This window comes from Chelmon rostratus, chromosome 2, assembly GCF_017976325.1.
Source record: "Chelmon rostratus isolate fCheRos1 chromosome 2, fCheRos1.pri, whole genome shotgun sequence".
NCBI classification, from domain to species: domain Eukaryota; kingdom Metazoa; phylum Chordata; class Actinopteri; order Chaetodontiformes; family Chaetodontidae; genus Chelmon; species Chelmon rostratus.
Window position 1 is genome coordinate 28,435,347 of NC_055659.1, and position 16,761 is coordinate 28,452,107.

The window sequence follows — 16,761 nt, forward strand, 5'->3', positions numbered from 1 at the left end:
CAAAATTCATATTTAAGGTATTCATACCTATATTTTGGTGATATGCCTTAATATTGAGGAAAGTTTTAATATTAATCACTTAATCTGTGTGTAATATCCTTGTTATCACTGACATCCTTGATTTGAGGTGACCGAAGCTGTAAAAACCTACTAATATGGCATATTGACGTGTTCAGAATTAATTTGAAACATCAGTCATCTGCAAAGTTGGTTGTGATTGGCTCAATCTTCACATCGAAGAAAAGAACAAGGCCCTTCTATTCAACTCAGACTGTTTTTGGCTTCTGTGGTTGCTAGGCTTCATATGGCAGATTGTGATTGGTCAAGTGAGGAGCCATTTGAAACCTGAGACTCCACAGAGTAACTGTGTATGTTTCTGGAAGTTATGACGGGGAAAACGCAGAAGATAAGTGGAAGTCAAGCACATCACCTGCTAATTTGAAAGGAGAAAACATGTTTCTGTGGATTGTTATCATGTTTTGGACTAAATATTTTTAATACAGTGGATCACCTGGACCTTTGTCGATGTTTCCAAACCATTTTTGTCAGTCCGTGGATCACTGAGAGACGTAATCAGTGAGTTGCCTTAATGTTGCATCAGTGTTAAAAACGGTTGTTTGTCTGCTGTTGCCGTTTATTGTGTCTCCTTTGCTGTGTGTGCATCAATCGATTCATGAGAATCATAGCTGTATAATGGTGTGTAATATATAAATGTAAACATAGCATTTTTGTCAACAGACGGAAAAAATAAACAAGAAATTCTCTGATGGCCCGCGGGTGGGCCGGCTAAGCAGTAATCCGTTAGTCTAGTCGCATCACTATCTCACTGCTACTAGCCGAAGTGTTCCAGCTGCATTCACTGGCTGATCCTGAACTACTTTCTATGGCTGGCGGCCATTTATTATTATTTTTTCCTTATGCCCCTAACCACTCATCCATAAACTGGTTATGTAACTGGCTAGCAACCTTGCTCACCCGATCCTGTTGGCCCTCTTCCTGTACCTCTGGAGGTCCTCCAAATCATGATGCCTTTTCACATTTAGCTTGCTTAATGAGGATGTACTGTGTTTGTGAGTCCAGGTTTCTCAGGGTAGTAAACTCACACACTGCTTCCACTTTACTCTATCTGAATTCTTCAATTATGACCTTTGCCCCCTTTAAGTAGAGAAGTCAGTGGTGACCAGATGCTCAATTTGGTGATTAAGCTGAATCGGAAGTGTTACAGTTAAAGTGTAAGAAGTATTTTGTTCTTCTTTTCGGGATTTAGCTGAACAGACAGACTGTCTGAATTCCTCTGAAACTCCATCTTAACACAGCTCCAGCCACACAGCTCACTCTGTGTGCAGCCGAGGCCGGCAGCATGCACAGAGTGAACACGACACTCGTCCACAGAATGGTGCACACACATTTCACTTCATCAGTCACACAGCGAGCTCAAAACATAAACACAATCAATCAAGGCTCGCTCCCGTGCAAAATGGTCAGTGCATGATAAATGAAGGAGGGGGCTGTCAGCGGGGAGCTGAGCCATTTTATGGATTATTTCGAACAACACCTCGCCGCAGTTGAAAGCTTCGGCCGTGTTGATTATTGCTTGAGTGAACGATTTTCTTTGTGTGACGTCCCTCAGGTGTATGTCATGCTGAGGCTCAAACATACGTCTCCACACAAATCCTCTCAGATCACACCCAAAATTAAACACACAATATACCTTTTCATTACCACTTCCCACTGAGCTAACATCAGGCCCAGCAGCATGACTCACAGATCACCGGCCGGCCACTTAGCTTTAATAGTTTTCATTACAAATGTGCTTTGAAAGGATTTGAAAAGACTCAGCTTTATGATTCATCTTTGACACAAATTTAACCTACATAAGGATCAGGTGTGAAGTCCAAATTTGACTCAAATTCAGCCCTGGACTTATCCAGGGTGGGGGACTTGGGGTGTGTGTGTGTGTGTGTGTGTGTGTGTGTGTGTGTGTGTGTTTGAGTAAATTAAAGCCTAAATAACTGACTAAACTAAGAACTGAAATAAAAAAGTTTAGCAATTATACATGTTCATACTCCCCTCATGTCTACTACTAAATGGCATTCATTTGTTTATAAAATATAGCAGCAGTACGTCCATTATTTCTACTGTGTGTTAAAGTATAATGCATGTTACGCCTGGAACAACCTTGACACACACTTCCCAACCTCTCCTTCAAAGAAAAGGCTTCAGAGTGGTGTTCTTTTTATTGTAGTCCACTTCCACACACTCCTGTCAAGTGCATGAGTGTTGTGGTGACATGGGAGCAGCTGTCAGATGTATGGCTGGATAAGAGGACTTGGACGCATGCTGTGACAGCCCATTGATGTCCATGCTGTGGGCGTACTGCTCCCTGCAATGGCTCCACTGCATATTCCCTGTCAGGACCATTGTGATGTGAGTGGCAGTGGTCGAGGCTCCCTCAGGAGGCACAGTAGCATGCTGAGCACACAATTTAAACCACAGGATTTTGACAATGTGACAATGTGCAATCTTGAATAGCATTTTGTGAGTCCGTAAAAAATGTTTCCATAGATATATATATATATGTTTTAAATTGCAATGGAATTCAAAGGAAGTTGTTTTTTACAGCAGACCAAAGGAAATCAGCACACTGGTACTGTAAGCTTGGAATGTGTGTGCTTTGAGCCAAAAATCATATTTATGATGGAACTCATTCTCACACAAGGGTTTAATCTTTTTCCTCATTCTTCATTTTTAGATTTTTCAGTCATGACAGAATGATATGGACTCCTAATCATCAAATTATCCTTTGCAGTGGTCCAGGCAAGATTTTCATACAAATAGAGATGTGTCACACACCATCAGCCAGGACCGAACTTTTGACTTTTAGAAAAGAAAGTTGCCTGACCAAAGCCCGCTGTAATGTGTAACTTTACCCTGACTGCACATACTAAATCCTGGGCTTTATTATGGACGCCAAGAATGAAGCCCTATCTGGGTTTGACAAGTCCAAACATTAGGACTTCAGACAGCAATAAGTGGGGAACACTACACTCATCAGCGATGGCTTCATTTTTCCATTATCGTTCAGCTAGTCAGACATTTACAGTAAATCCGAGGAGCACAATTTAAGATAAGATCAGATAAAATAAAATAAGATAATTGTTTATTAATCCCACAGCAGGGATATCTGCAGTGTTACAGCAGCAAAATAGTTTAATAGTAAATGGCATCAGTTAAAAAAAATAAATAAATAAATAAAACAGTAGTCAGGCAATGGTGGGGTTCAGGTGATATGCACTTGAGTGGATTTGTCAGTTTCAGTGTGTGTGGTCTACTGGGAGCAGTGTTGACTGTAAAGTCTGACCGCAGCAGGAAGGAAGGACCTGCGGGATCTCTCCACCTCCGCTGGCTCAAGGGGGCGCAACAGAGGTGTCCTTCTTAACCATTCTGTTAAGTCTCTTTTTGTCAGCAGTCGAGATGCCACTGCCCCAGGAGACCACACCCCCAAAGATGGCTAGTGCCACCACAGAGTCAAAAAAAAAGGTCCTCAGTAGTGCCCCCTGCACTCCAATAGACCTGAGTCTCTTCAGGCTACACAGTCTGCTCTGGCCTGTCTAATATAGTACAATTGGTATTGTCAGTCTAGTCCAGTTTATTATTCAGGTGAACACTTAGGTACTTGTAAGATTCCACCATCTCAGTGTCTGTTTTCTGGATGTTCACTGGTGTAGGAGGATTGTTTGCATGTGCGGAAGTCCACCATCAGCTCTTTGGTTTTCCCTGCAGGGGAAAAAGGAGGCGGGTCCACTGGCACCAATCCACAAATCCCTGGGAAAGATGCAGAAGGCAATTAGTTGATTTGTGTGTGAAGTCTTCAGGGTACAGGGTGAAGGGGTTGCCAGGGCTGTTCCCTCTGGGGCCCCCATGCTGCAGACATGTCGTGCTCACAGTCCTCTATCCTGACATGCTGCTGTCGGTTGGTGAGGTAGTCTGTGATCCAGGCTGCGAGGTGGTGGTCCACCCCAAGGCACTGCAGAAATCCAAAAATATGATTCTCACTGTACTGTCTGCCTTTTCCAGGTGAGAGAGGAATCAATGTAGTAGTTAGATGACAGCGACATACACCCTATGCCAGGTTGATAGGCAAACTGTAGCAGTTCCAGTGATGGGCTCACCAGGGGGGTGGAGATGGACAAGGACCAGCCTCTCTAGGATTCTCATCAAGTGTGGCGCCAGTACCACTGGCCTGAAGATGTTGAGATCTGAGGTGCCGAATCTTGGCCACTGATACCACATAATCTGTTTTCCACAACTGTGGTACTCATCATAGCTTCAGGCTCAGGTTGAACATGTGTTTAACGATTCCCCACAACTGGTCTGCACAAGACTTGAGAAGCCTTGAGCTGATGCCATTCAGATCTGCAGCCTTTCTTGTCTGATCCTCCTGAGTTCTTTTGTGAGGGACGGATTAGGTCAGGGGGACTGTGGACTGGAGGGTGTGGGAAGGCTGCAGACAGTGAGGGTTGCAGTAGGGACGAATGGACCAGGGGAGGGGCAGATGACTGATCGGATTGGGTGCAGGTATATTGTTGTTGGTTGGGGAGGTGATGGGTCTGGTAAATGCGGTAAAAAAAAAATCTAAGTGTGTGCATATGTGTGTGCATGCTTGCTTCTTAACTAAGGAGCTCAAGGGCCCGTCATAACAGCCCGCACTGGGGCCTGTCATTACTAACGTACACCAGTGTGTACAGCTACAGTTTCAGCTTGAAACTTTGCATCTTCCATTGTAGATGCTGCAAATGCACTAGTGGGTGAAAGTTCTACCGATAAAGTCTGCTTGACATTCTTTCCATAGCCGCCCATCAGCATATACTTAGAGTTGAATATTTGACTATTCAGCTCCAACAGCCTGCTCCAACTGATATCACATCCATGCTGCATGAGATTTTTTTGCTTGCTTTTCATTGTTGTTGGTGTTTCACTTGGTGTCAGAACTCCACAAGAAGCTAAACCACAGGTTTGACATAATTGCCAGCTTTGCCAGCAGAGCTTTGCCAGAAAAGATGTGTTTTGTGGCCAGAAGCTCCTTTATGTTCAGCGGCTGTTTGAGAACAAACCAAAAGTAAAGATGCCATCCAGACAACCAAAATAATGAGCTAAAAGACACTAAAATGCTCCTTAAAGCTTAAGGGAACAGCAGGGTTGTCAATAATTTTCTGTGGGTTTTTGACTACAAGCATCACCTCTCACATAACACAAAGTCATTTGACCTCAAAGAGCACTAATGCATGGGCATGTAATGATACCAAAAACTCATGGTACGATAATACCTATATATTAAAGCCATGACACAATATTTATTGTGGAAGAAATAAGAAGAAATAAAAGAATAAAGGAAAAATGCCCTTTATTAAAAAATTGTGTATACCAATTTTTTATCCATAAAATATTTGTTTTTAAATTAAAGTGTTTCTGCTTTCCTTCTTTCATAAAATAAAATAAAGGTAGCCAGCCATGAATGCGAATGAATTGCCTCTGGCAATAAATGAAACCAAAAACAATGCAGCAGTCAGTAGCAGTCCTTTTATAATGGAATTAAAGAGCTGTTCCATGGTGGCCACATCCATGTTCAGTTTATATACTGGCAGGTTTAACAGTCTGCATTTGGTGGTCAGCTCAGCTGTGATTGTTGAGCTGTGGTGAAAAAACGCTGCTGCACGCTTCACTCGACCAAGCAGAAGGCTGGCCCGGGCTACATTCAAATCTGATTGTAGAGCGAGGTTTAAAGTGTGTGTAAAACACATTATGTGTGAGGACAGTCCAGCCTCTCTCACCGCCACGCCCTTATTCCGTGCGTTGTCTATAACGACAGGAATACTGTGATGATTGTTGTCACTCTTCATCTCAATCTTCTACTCAAAAACAGCAGATTTTGAAACCTCAGCTATGATGAGTCCAGTGAGCGATTGGAAAAGAAGCTGCATCTGTAGGAAAAAACTCTACATTTCCCATAATACGAGCTGTGACTGTGATCTAGCTCTGAGTAGCTCATGACGTCCACCCATCTATGGTTACTGAGATGCACTCTGCTTCTTCGAGGCTCTGTGTCACTTCAGCTTTTGTCTCTTGGTACAGAGCTGCTATCACTGTGCGACTGAAGTGTGGCCTTGATGAAATTGCATGGCTCCAGTGTGTTTACTACCCTCTGTAATCCATCGTTTTCGACCACAGAAATCTCTGGCTCGCCGATGCATCATGTTGTTTCTTTTGCTCTCGGATTGTTTTGTTTTTGGATAAAGTATCTATCTATCTATCTATCTATCTATCTATCTATCTATCTATCTATCTATCTATCTATCTATCTATCTATCTATCTATCTATCTATCTATCTATCTATGGCTTCTCACTTTTGATGTGTAGTGTAGTTGACCATTGTCCAGCAGTATTTGCAAGCTGCTTTGCGTTTGTCAGTTTCCTTTTCGGCAACCAAATGATGCCACACATATGCTCAAAAAGTCAATAGAGCATCCTCAGTCTTTTTTTTCGGACATTCATCCATAATTTTCTTGTTGGGTTTATTTGTAGCAGTGCTTGGCTCACAGGATGACGGGAGTTTGTCTTCTTGAAGACGGGAGTTTGTCTTCTTTATTGACGGTAGTTTGTCTTCTTCACTACTATGATTGCTTCCTCTGCTGTTCAAACAAAACAATACATTTTTTTTAACAAGGAAAGATAGTAAATAACCATGTGACATCACGGTAGATAGACTCACAGTCCCCTGACGGAAACAAGCCATATTTCTATTGCAATGCTGTGAGATTTTGAAAATCATTAAATCCCTACTAATGCATGTATAACAATATGCTCCTTAGTGCTCCTTTAAGGATGTAATAGCATTTCATTGAATCTTTAACTATGTGTAGGGGTACTAGTAGGAAAGACTGTATTTGACCTGAGCAGATGAATGGGGTACAGTTTTGATACTGACTGTCTCATTCTTCTTCAGACAAATGTGAATGAAGCTACAGTATGATCACATAGAAAAACCCTAACCCTAACCCTACACATTGTTGCATTTTAATTGAATTATGCAGTAAATACAATCCTCTTGTAGTTTAAGCTTCCTCCTGTAATTTGGTGCTGCTGAAGCCCTGTGATCTTTCTCTCATTAAACCTATCAATAGACGAGCAGGCAGGTCACATCCAAGCTGGCTGCTGTCACTGCAGCTGCTGCCTTTCTATTCATCTGTTCACCTGCCGAGCCAGTTCTTTTCTACTCTCATTCCCAGCCACGCCAACCAGTCCACTCACCTGATCCTCATTCAGCCCAGTATTGAAGATGCTCTCCTGCCTTCAGATTGTTCTTCGTTTCCATGTAAGACTCTCCAGCTTTCTACTTTGGCCTGATCTCTCGTTACTGAACCTGCCTGCCTTGGACTACACCTGGCCTTCTTTTTCCCGGTAAACACATCGGGCTTCTGTCCCTGGCCACAAGTTTTGCCCTGTTCTTCCTGGTTCTTTGTTTGGCTGTGATTGCTTGGTGTTTGCCTCATCAAACATTTCAAGAGACTTTGAATCTGCCTAAAAATGACTGCTGAGTAAACTCCCTCTGCACACTTGGTGCTGAGCAGCAGCTATATTCAGAGTGACTCAACACTCAAACTCAACTTTGAACTGTGTGGCTGCTGTTCTGTCTCTGCCGATTCCGTGAATAAATCAGTGAAAGGCTATCTCCATACTGGGGTGACTGCATTTGAGTTCTAAACTACATGTGTTACAGCCTGAATGTGCAGAATTACTCTGCTGCCCTGAGCCTGAGTTTATCTTAAGTCTAATATCCATCTTTTACATCAGTCTCCAGCCGCCATCTACAGCCTGGAAAAACAGGAGACTAGTCAAAACATGGGCTTTTATCCACTGATGATCTGTATACTGCAGGAGGTCGGGTTTGGCGCCTAAAGGACCACGACAGAGGGCTGGCAGAATGGCAAGGCAAACAACGATAAAGGCAGCATTTCATGAGATCCCTGCCTGGCTCTGGGAATCAGATGATGCTTACATCAGCCTGAGCAGATGGAAAACTGAGAGGCATTGTGTGAGTGGAAATAAATTGTCGTCTGTCTCTTCTGAGTCCTCCATCCTGGAGTCAAAACTCTGAAGCCTGTAGGACTTAGACAGGCAGCTTCATTGCAAATCAAAATAATGCAATCATAGCAAGCACTACTAAATATCTGTTTTACAATTTGAAATATGAGTGATTCTGTGCTGCTGCCAGGTGCATCAACAGAGGTCATCTGGATGAAACTCAGTTCTAGGTTTCTTCACAACTCTTTTGAGGATTTGTAGGGCAGAATCCAAACAAATCCAAGAGGCTAGAGGCAGCATTGGTAAAAACAGGTCGGTCATTAAAGTTATCATCAGACCAGAACTGGCCAGGTATAAATTTATAAACCGGGCAGGACAGGAATTAATTTGGGCACGGTGTTGGTTAATAATGTGATTGTTAGCAAAAACAGTGGAGCTAACGCAGCTAGTGGGCTAACATCAACATTCCACAAGCCGAGATTTATGCAACTTCTTATCAAACACTCTGTGTGTTTGTGTTCACTGCAGCCGGGCAGCATCCCTCCTTCTCTGCTGCTTCTATATATTCTATATGAAGACAAAACCATGGCAGATTCAGTCATCAGATCTACAATCACAACCACAGACATTTTGATTTTTTATGGCACAAAAAGATAAAAATTTGGGGGAGACGGGAAGGAGATTAAATGTGATGGAAATCTGTGGCTGGACTTAATGGTTACATGCTGTGTGCCTTGAAACTTACTGGCACATCATCACAGCACTCTTTTGATCATGCATATGGATGAGCTCAAAACCAAACAAAAAATGTTGCCATGACTCATGCATAACTCATCCCCTTCCTCTCTGACATCTCCTAATTGCGTAAACCTCCATAGCCATAAACAAACCAGCTGATGCTGTGATGCTGCTCTCAGAACAGAATTTATTGATCATTTTTCCCTGAAGGAGCGTTTTGCTGTAGAACGACTTTATTACGAGGATATTTTGAAGTCAGTTTGTACATGCTTGAACTCCAAGAGAAAAACGTTAGGCTCAAAAATTAGGAACTGAAAAAAACAGTCATGTTACCATGCACTTCTGGATGTTGTAACTTCAGTCACATCACACAGGCTTTAGGCTTTAGATAACTGCTAACAATCCAAAATGAACAAGGTCACTTAAACTCTAACATCTTTTTGCAATCCTACCTGTCTTCTCTAATAATGTAGAATGTTTTGTCTAAAGCCAGAACCATTTTCCAGTGTTTTTAATCAATCGCTTTGGTCTGAGAAATCATCCCATGAATCAGTGTTAAGGAAATATTCAATCCCTGCCTGAGATAATTGCTCCTTCTGGCTTTAGCTGCACAGATGGAAACAGTGTGTTTGGACCTACAAATACCTCTCTGAAGACTTTAGAGAGGCTGCTTTCTCATCCATCTACACAGCAGCCAGGAGGGATTGTTTTGTCCATATGGAGTCGTCACAACCTCACCACACAAAGTACAGTGAATGAGGATTGATGAAATCAGGTTAGTTGTTTTACTTGAGAGGCTTCACTGATAACCCAGTCATACCATCAGCCTCTCTGCTTCAGCAGCAGGATTTTTATTTCATTTGTTCTCATATCGGTGAGAATGGGTGGCTGTCATATCTGCTTTGACAGTCGCTATGGTAACAGATGCTCAGTATTGTTGGTGAGGTGTTTATTGCCCCTAGCAGACCATCTAATTCATGTCAGATGTGAACCTTACAGTGTAAATCACTTCTACTGAAGTCGAAAAACAAAATTACATCTGGCAGGCTGAAAGAATATTTATGCAGCTGAAAATAGTAATATCAAAACCTCAGGTGGAATAGGGTGTATTTCATTAGTCGTGGCAATGTTAGGAGGTAGAATTGGCAAAATGCATGTGTATGTGTGATGAACTATTACTTCCTCTTACAACACTGACTTTAAAGACATGTCTGGATTCCTCTATTTAAATTCGGTGGTCTTGTGAGACCCAATCGTAAACACAATAGTGAAGCAAGCAGTAGTGTTGAGCAACACAATACTGCCGACACAGAGTGAAAAACAAGCTGATTATGCTCTCACATTCAGCAATGCAGAATTTATGTTAGCAGCGGTGGGCAGAGTACTGTGAATCTATACTCAAGTAAAGTGCTATTACTCCCATAAAAATGACTCAAATAAAAGGCAAATTACCTTAAATTGACCTACTCAATTAAAATGATCCGAATGCTCTGAACATTTCTTTGCACTGTAATTTTTTCTTGTGATTGTGATTGAAACTTATAAATGTAACGTTAACATGGAAGTTGGCATTACGTTAAGGCAACTGCTTCTAAAGCACGCCAATTTTAAAGCCTGACAGTCCGCTAGCTGCAAGATAAGTTAATGTCATTGACATTGCATCAGAGATTAATGTTACACATCTAACGTTAGCTAGCTGACTGCATTTTCACCTACATTACGTGCAACTCGCTCAAATGTTCTTGTGGAGGTTAGAAGAGGAGTTTTTTAAAGTGATCTCAGTGTTCTCAGGAGGGACAGCAAGCACTTCATCATGTGGCTGTTGTCTTTTTTGGACTTTTTTTAATGAAAAGTGGGGCCTGATCCCTGTCCACAGGGATCGATGCCAGAAGCTGCCTCTTGTTCTGGGTTTTGCTCAACCTCCAGGGCTGAAAAATGAAGCCAACAGGGAAGTGACAAAAACTGCAGTTCCTTGAATGGCTGCTTGAGGCTGGCTCCAACAGTGAATCAATCCCCATAGACCCCCATATTAAAATGCCCATCTTAACAGCAGAAATAAACATGTTTACAGCCTGGTGCAAAAAACTTTTTTGGTGTCTATAGCGAATTTCCCTGTTCATGACAACTGTACTGGGGCTAAATTTTTATATCTCACTTGTTTGAATTGCACTTAGGCTTAAAATTATGCAGAATTATGGGCATGGCCACTTTGAATGACAGCTAACGCCTAGGTTTCAGCAACCAGGCTCCATTCGGCCCACGTCAGCTCCACCCACGCTCCACCTCTTTGCCCATTTTTGAATTAGCTGTGAGTTTGGAGGACTCAGGTACTGCCAAGATGGCGACAGCCGGAGCCACCGACACTGAGCTTCACAAGAAACCGCAGAAACCTACGAGTGACATCACAGAGACTGCGTCCATGTTTTGCTCCGTCATCATTGCATTAGACAGGTGATGCTTCCTGTTCTTCCAGGCAGCTGACAGCTCGCCATCTGCAGCACTGGTGCTCTTCACACGCTCTCTGCCCCTAAACTCAATCCCAACATTTACAGCACACTATTTTTAACAAAGGAATAAATGGCAAATGTAGCAAAGTAAAATGTAGATTATTGGATCAAAAGTATACTCGAGTCGAGAGTAGAAGTACAAGAAAAGTTTCCTTCAAAAAAAACTTTTTTATTCATGTGCATTACTCGTAATGCGTGTATGCATGTTAGTCACATGTGTATGTCTCAACCCGACTACATACTCTATCATCATTAATATACTAAACAGCCCTCCCTCAAACCATCGGACACTAAAGGATACAGTACATGGTGCCGAGGTGAAATACTGCAGTCTAACTAAACCTCCAGTTCTTACATGAACTACAAAATGCATAATATGTGCATACACGTGTGATTCTCTGTCTACAGATGCAGCCAAAGCTCACATAATGAAACAAGTAATGTACACTTCACTAGTGTTTAAGCTTAGCTCGCTTAAACAAGGTTTATCTTCTTCTCATCATGTCAAATAAACTTTATTACACCATTACATATACAACTTCACATTAACCAAGCATCTCTATGGTGACGGTTCAACAGACGATCCAAAACTACAAAGACAAGGTCAAAGGTTAAAACAGACTAAATAAATGATCCACAAAGTGTCATGATTTTATGCCAATTTGACTCCTTCAGTTTTCAGACTCTGCTTAGTTTTCTTTTTCTCTTTTTTTCCAACATTGTGTATGAACATCACAGCCATTATCCATATGCAGTATTCTTCACGCCTTGTATAGGGAATGAACATGAGCTAAAAATATACAACAGGCCACAGTAAGGTCACTATTATTTCACTGTACTGCAGGCGGGAAAATAAGAGAGTTTTTCAGAGTTTCAGCCCAGCAGAGACATCATGCTTGTCCTCACTTCTGAGGCAGACCATCTCTACTGCCATACACACATTAACATATTATGCTATTTATAGACATCTGCCTCTTCAGCTGCCAATAGGCAGGATTACAGAGTCACCCAGTTCACAGGAATTACAGGTAACATTTTGACTGTCGGTGCCTGCACTGCAGTGGTGAAAACTGTGCCGTGTGAATTCACTTTGCTCTGTTACAAAAGAGCATTCGGGGGAGTTCTTATGGGGAATGGCACATTATTGCACATACTGAAATCAGATGAGATAAAACTTTATTGATCCCTGTGGGAACATTGGGCGTGTTGCTGAAGTAAAAGTAAGAGCATCTTCTTTTTCCCTTGCTAAATCCTCGCTGCACATTCTGTCATAAGGTGAAACTTTGATGATCCAGCTGATGAAAACTGTTCTTCTGCTGCAGCCTACAGAGCTGCTGTACCTGTGCAGGTAAAAGCAAAATAAAAGATGAGAGACAAGCATAAATGGATGGGAAACATGTGAGAATGTAAAACTGATTAAGCAGCTTACTAATATTACAAGCTCTGTGATTGCTTATTTAAAACAGATTAGTGTCTTATATGTAAATTTGTGCTGTACTACAAATAGAAAAGACAAAAGGCAGGCAGGGACTAGTGGAGCCCTTATGGAATTATACACTGTATTATAATTATATACATGGTTAGGCCTATTAAATAAGCTTTAATTACTGGGTTAAATAAATGCATTTTCTTGCCATAGGCTACTGTCATCAGTGGTGGAAACATTTACTTGCACCCTACTTGAATATTTTAATTGTATGATACGTTATCTTCTTTCTACTAACACAACTTGGGGGGAAGAACAGCACTGCAGCGTGATGTTTGAAAGTGAAAGCTTTTTAGACCACGTATTTTGCTTTAAATCTCCATCTGCACAAATAACGTAACTGACGGAGCGTCCGCGCCTTCTGCGTACGTATTCTACGTAGCGGTGGCGCAGGACAGAAACACGGTACAGTCAAAGAAACCCTGTCAAGTAAAGACGTTTTCCTTGCATTAACGAGCCACTGACAAATAACCCGAGCTGTCTCCTGTCGGGGAGGACAGGCGCTGACGGTCTCCGGTGACTCTTTATTCCCAGCAGCTGTTCGGTGACCAGCCTTATTCCGCATACAGCAGCAGGTGAGTCACGGCGGCTCTCGCAAGTTCATCTGCCCACTAAAGCGGGTCCAGGCTGTTTCATACAGCAGCGGTGGTAACGTTTTAGTCTTGAGCGCGTAAATGAGCCGGGCCCAGTCGTTCCAGGCATCCACACTCATGTTTGGAGGCGGTTTGTGTCCGCTGACACGGTTCCTAATGGCGTTGCGTCGTTGGAAATACATATATACCATTGCGCATGCGCCAGCTGAGCACGACTGTTTTGATTCATGCTGCTGATCGCTCCTCTAATCTCTATTTTTTCACTAATGTGGATAAAATGTCATTTCTACACCCTAGTTGCTGAATTAAATCCTTCTTTTTCAATTATGTTTTTAAATCCTAATTATTTATGTCCTGAGAGTTGCTGTCAATAGTTTCAATAGTTACAAATGACTGAAGCTCAGTGTCAGTTGGTAATCTTTACTCTTGTCCCCAGATGAAAGAAGCAATGCCTGAAAAACATGTCTCTCAAAGAAGATAGTGAAGGGAAAAGGAGGTGAGTAGCGCAGACATGACATTTCCAATAGTGCTTATTAGACCACTGGGGAAATCACCACATGTAAATGTAATGCAGCAGTGTTGTATTGAACACCCGTTTGTCTTTCTTCTTTCAGCTCTCACCACAGTCAGTTGTACACCAGCATCCCTCGAACATGTATGCCCATTGTGTACCACCCAGACTACAACATCACCTTCATGGGCCTTGAAAAGCTCCATCCATTTGATGCAGGGAAGTGGGGGAAAGTCATTCACTTCTTGAAAGGTAAGCGAATGAGAAACAGATGGGGAGGACACCTCCCCCAGCTGATGTATATGGAATTACTCCGAGTGGTTCAGAGAGGCAAAGAGAGGGAGAGAACAAAGATGAGAGAGTGCAGAGGTGAGATGTAGTTCCTGGAGAGGGGAAAGGCAGAGCAATAGAGCACAGATAATTAGAGAAAACTCCCTCTGGGACTGTGTGCAGGTACAGGGGATGAGGCCCGATGCCAAGGGAAAACCGCGGCTGGCTAACAGGCAAGACTTCACAGAAGGTTGTTGTCAAATTGCACCATGGATTGTCTTTGCTGCAGAAAGTGCTGTACACAGCTTAATGAATTCACGAAACTTTCAGAAGTTAAGAGTGCAAAGAAAGAACCGAGCCTGTCACAGGAAAAGCGTACCCTTGCAAGAATTAGATATAAAGTGGATGATATTGCAGAATTAACCAGCATATTTAGAAAACTGTACAAAGAAATCTGTAGTGTAATAGATTTTAATGAGCCCTCTGTGTTACATTCAAAGTCAGAGGCTGATTTAATTTTTTTTTTTAAACAGTTGAGTGTAATAACCTTCCTGTGTTCACAACAGTCCCAAAATAGAGCAGCGAATCAAAAATAAGATAGATGTCAGAATCTTAATGTAGTAATTCGTAACATTATAACCATGTTAAAAATCATGTTGCTGTGAAGCGTGTGCATTGTATGCTGAGTGGAGACTACTGGAACTTCATCTCGGCAAAGTCAGGGTTGACCAAATCTCATCCAAGAATCATATTTTTTTAAGTTACTGCGGTGACTCAGTTATAGTGTAGTTCGACAGGTTCATATGACCACAATGCATATCATGATAAGTATCACACAGTCACCTCAATATCAACACATGGCAGTATTTACTGAATTACTTTAAATAGTGTAGACGGCTGTACTGTTTTCTGACTGTAGAGTGTTGCCGTACCCGGCATGAGTCTCGAGAGGTTTGTGAAACGTGAATCTCCATGTGAACATTGTTATGGTCATCGTCTCACCATGTCCTCCTGCTTTAGTCGAAACGTTCATGTAAATAAATGACTTCCACTCAATGGACCAACAAATAGAATGATAAAAATGCTAATTCATGTTCATCACATTGATGCATGTGGTTATATTGTATTTTAAACAAAAACCCTCAAAATATCCAAATATTCATGAGTCATTCTCTGTGTGTTGTGACAGAGTTTGGAATAATTCAACTCATTATCATTCATTTAGTCATGAAATTTAAATCACAGTATATATGAGATAGTTTTGTCATTATACATGTATGTGAAGAGAGGATGGCTATTTCTATTGATCACGCAGCCCCAGTTGCAGAGTTGATGTATAGTCCGTGCTTGGAGTTCGACTAATACTGGGTCTTTGAGGTCGATACTGATAACGATATTTAGGAGAGAATCTGATGTGCTTGAAATAATGCTGCATTTATGTTTTAACAGTCACACTTCTTGATAAGGATTCCTTACATCTGTCTATTTTTAAAAAAAAGTTTCACAGTAAATATACTTGTCAGTGCCCTCTGGTGGACAAACTGTGTAATAGAGACTCCTAAATGACCTCAAACATCTTGTATCTTGGTCATTTCTGTACTGCACTCTCTTGTTACTTATGGCCCGATGGATGTGTGTCCACATGCCGGTACAGTATATTAACGAAAAGCTAAAATAACATTGATCATGCCAACGTGTTGGTCGAGCTCCAGTGCCTCTCTCTCCTGGGCTTCTGAATGCAAATGAGTGTTTTTTCACTAATAGCAGTTCAGATGAATGATGAGATCTTGGTTCAGCAGTGGTATTTTAGTAAACCCACATCTACTTAATACCAAACTGAGGATGCTGAGTTGTTGTGTGCATTGAACTCCATGAGATAGATGCCCATACCTGTTAGTTGTTGTAGGACTAGAAAGTCTGTTTTCTAGAATTGTTGTTGTCAGTCAGTTTGTCATGTAACAGCAGCGTCATAGTTTCATATGTTCAGTCTCAAGCCTATTTGACCTCTTCTGACTCTAATCTCACAATGCCTTTGTCTCAGAGGAGAAGTTCATCACTGATGGGAGCATCGTGGAAGCCCTCGAAGCTACTGAAGAGGATCTGTTGGTGGTTCACACCAAACGTTACCTCAACAGATTAAAGGTCACTTTGTTTTTCCTCAACACTGCCGATCTTTACTGCACCTCTCATCATGACAGTGTGGCATGTTCTCTGCAGTTCTTCATCTCCTCACATCTTGTTTTTCTTTTACATTTCCTACCTGTTTTATATGCATCGTTCAGTAGCACTGAGGAGCATCAGGGTTTTAAACTGACTTGTTATTAAACTCTGATGTTACCTTGTGTCCATATTTAGTATTGGCATTAATGTGATTCAGACCAAACAGGGTGTTTTTCAGTGCTAAACGTTCCTTCTTTTAGTCATTTCCCTTCTCATATTCTCATCAAAATGGATTATCCCATATTAGTCCTCAGTCAAAACAGTCATGTCAAGCATGTTTAGGAGATAGTGCCTCTCTGATTTCTTTGAGTCAATAAGAGGGTTCACATTTTTAATTTATTGGCCCCTGGAGT

The 16,761-nt window shown here is 41.8% G+C and overlaps 1 protein-coding gene across 3 annotated transcripts in view; it reads left to right on the forward strand.

The window, feature by feature from the left end:
• The first annotated feature begins 510 nt into the window (after positions 1–510).
• hdac11 (histone deacetylase 11) overlaps positions 511–16,761 on the forward strand; it is a 47,101-nt gene continuing 30,850 nt past the window's right edge. For 2 of the 3 annotated variants that reach the window (XM_041959950.1, XM_041959968.1), the window contains exons 1-4: positions 13,199–13,389; positions 13,844–13,903; positions 14,022–14,170; positions 16,230–16,330. In XM_041959950.1, coding sequence (XP_041815884.1) covers positions 13,869–13,903; positions 14,022–14,170; positions 16,230–16,330 — 285 coding nt within the window. In that variant the 5' untranslated portion in view covers positions 13,199–13,389; positions 13,844–13,868. Of the gene's footprint in view, positions 577–13,198; positions 13,390–13,843; positions 13,904–14,021; positions 14,171–16,229; positions 16,331–16,761 lie in introns of those variants that run through there. The other variant, XM_041959959.1, reaches the window with a different exon arrangement.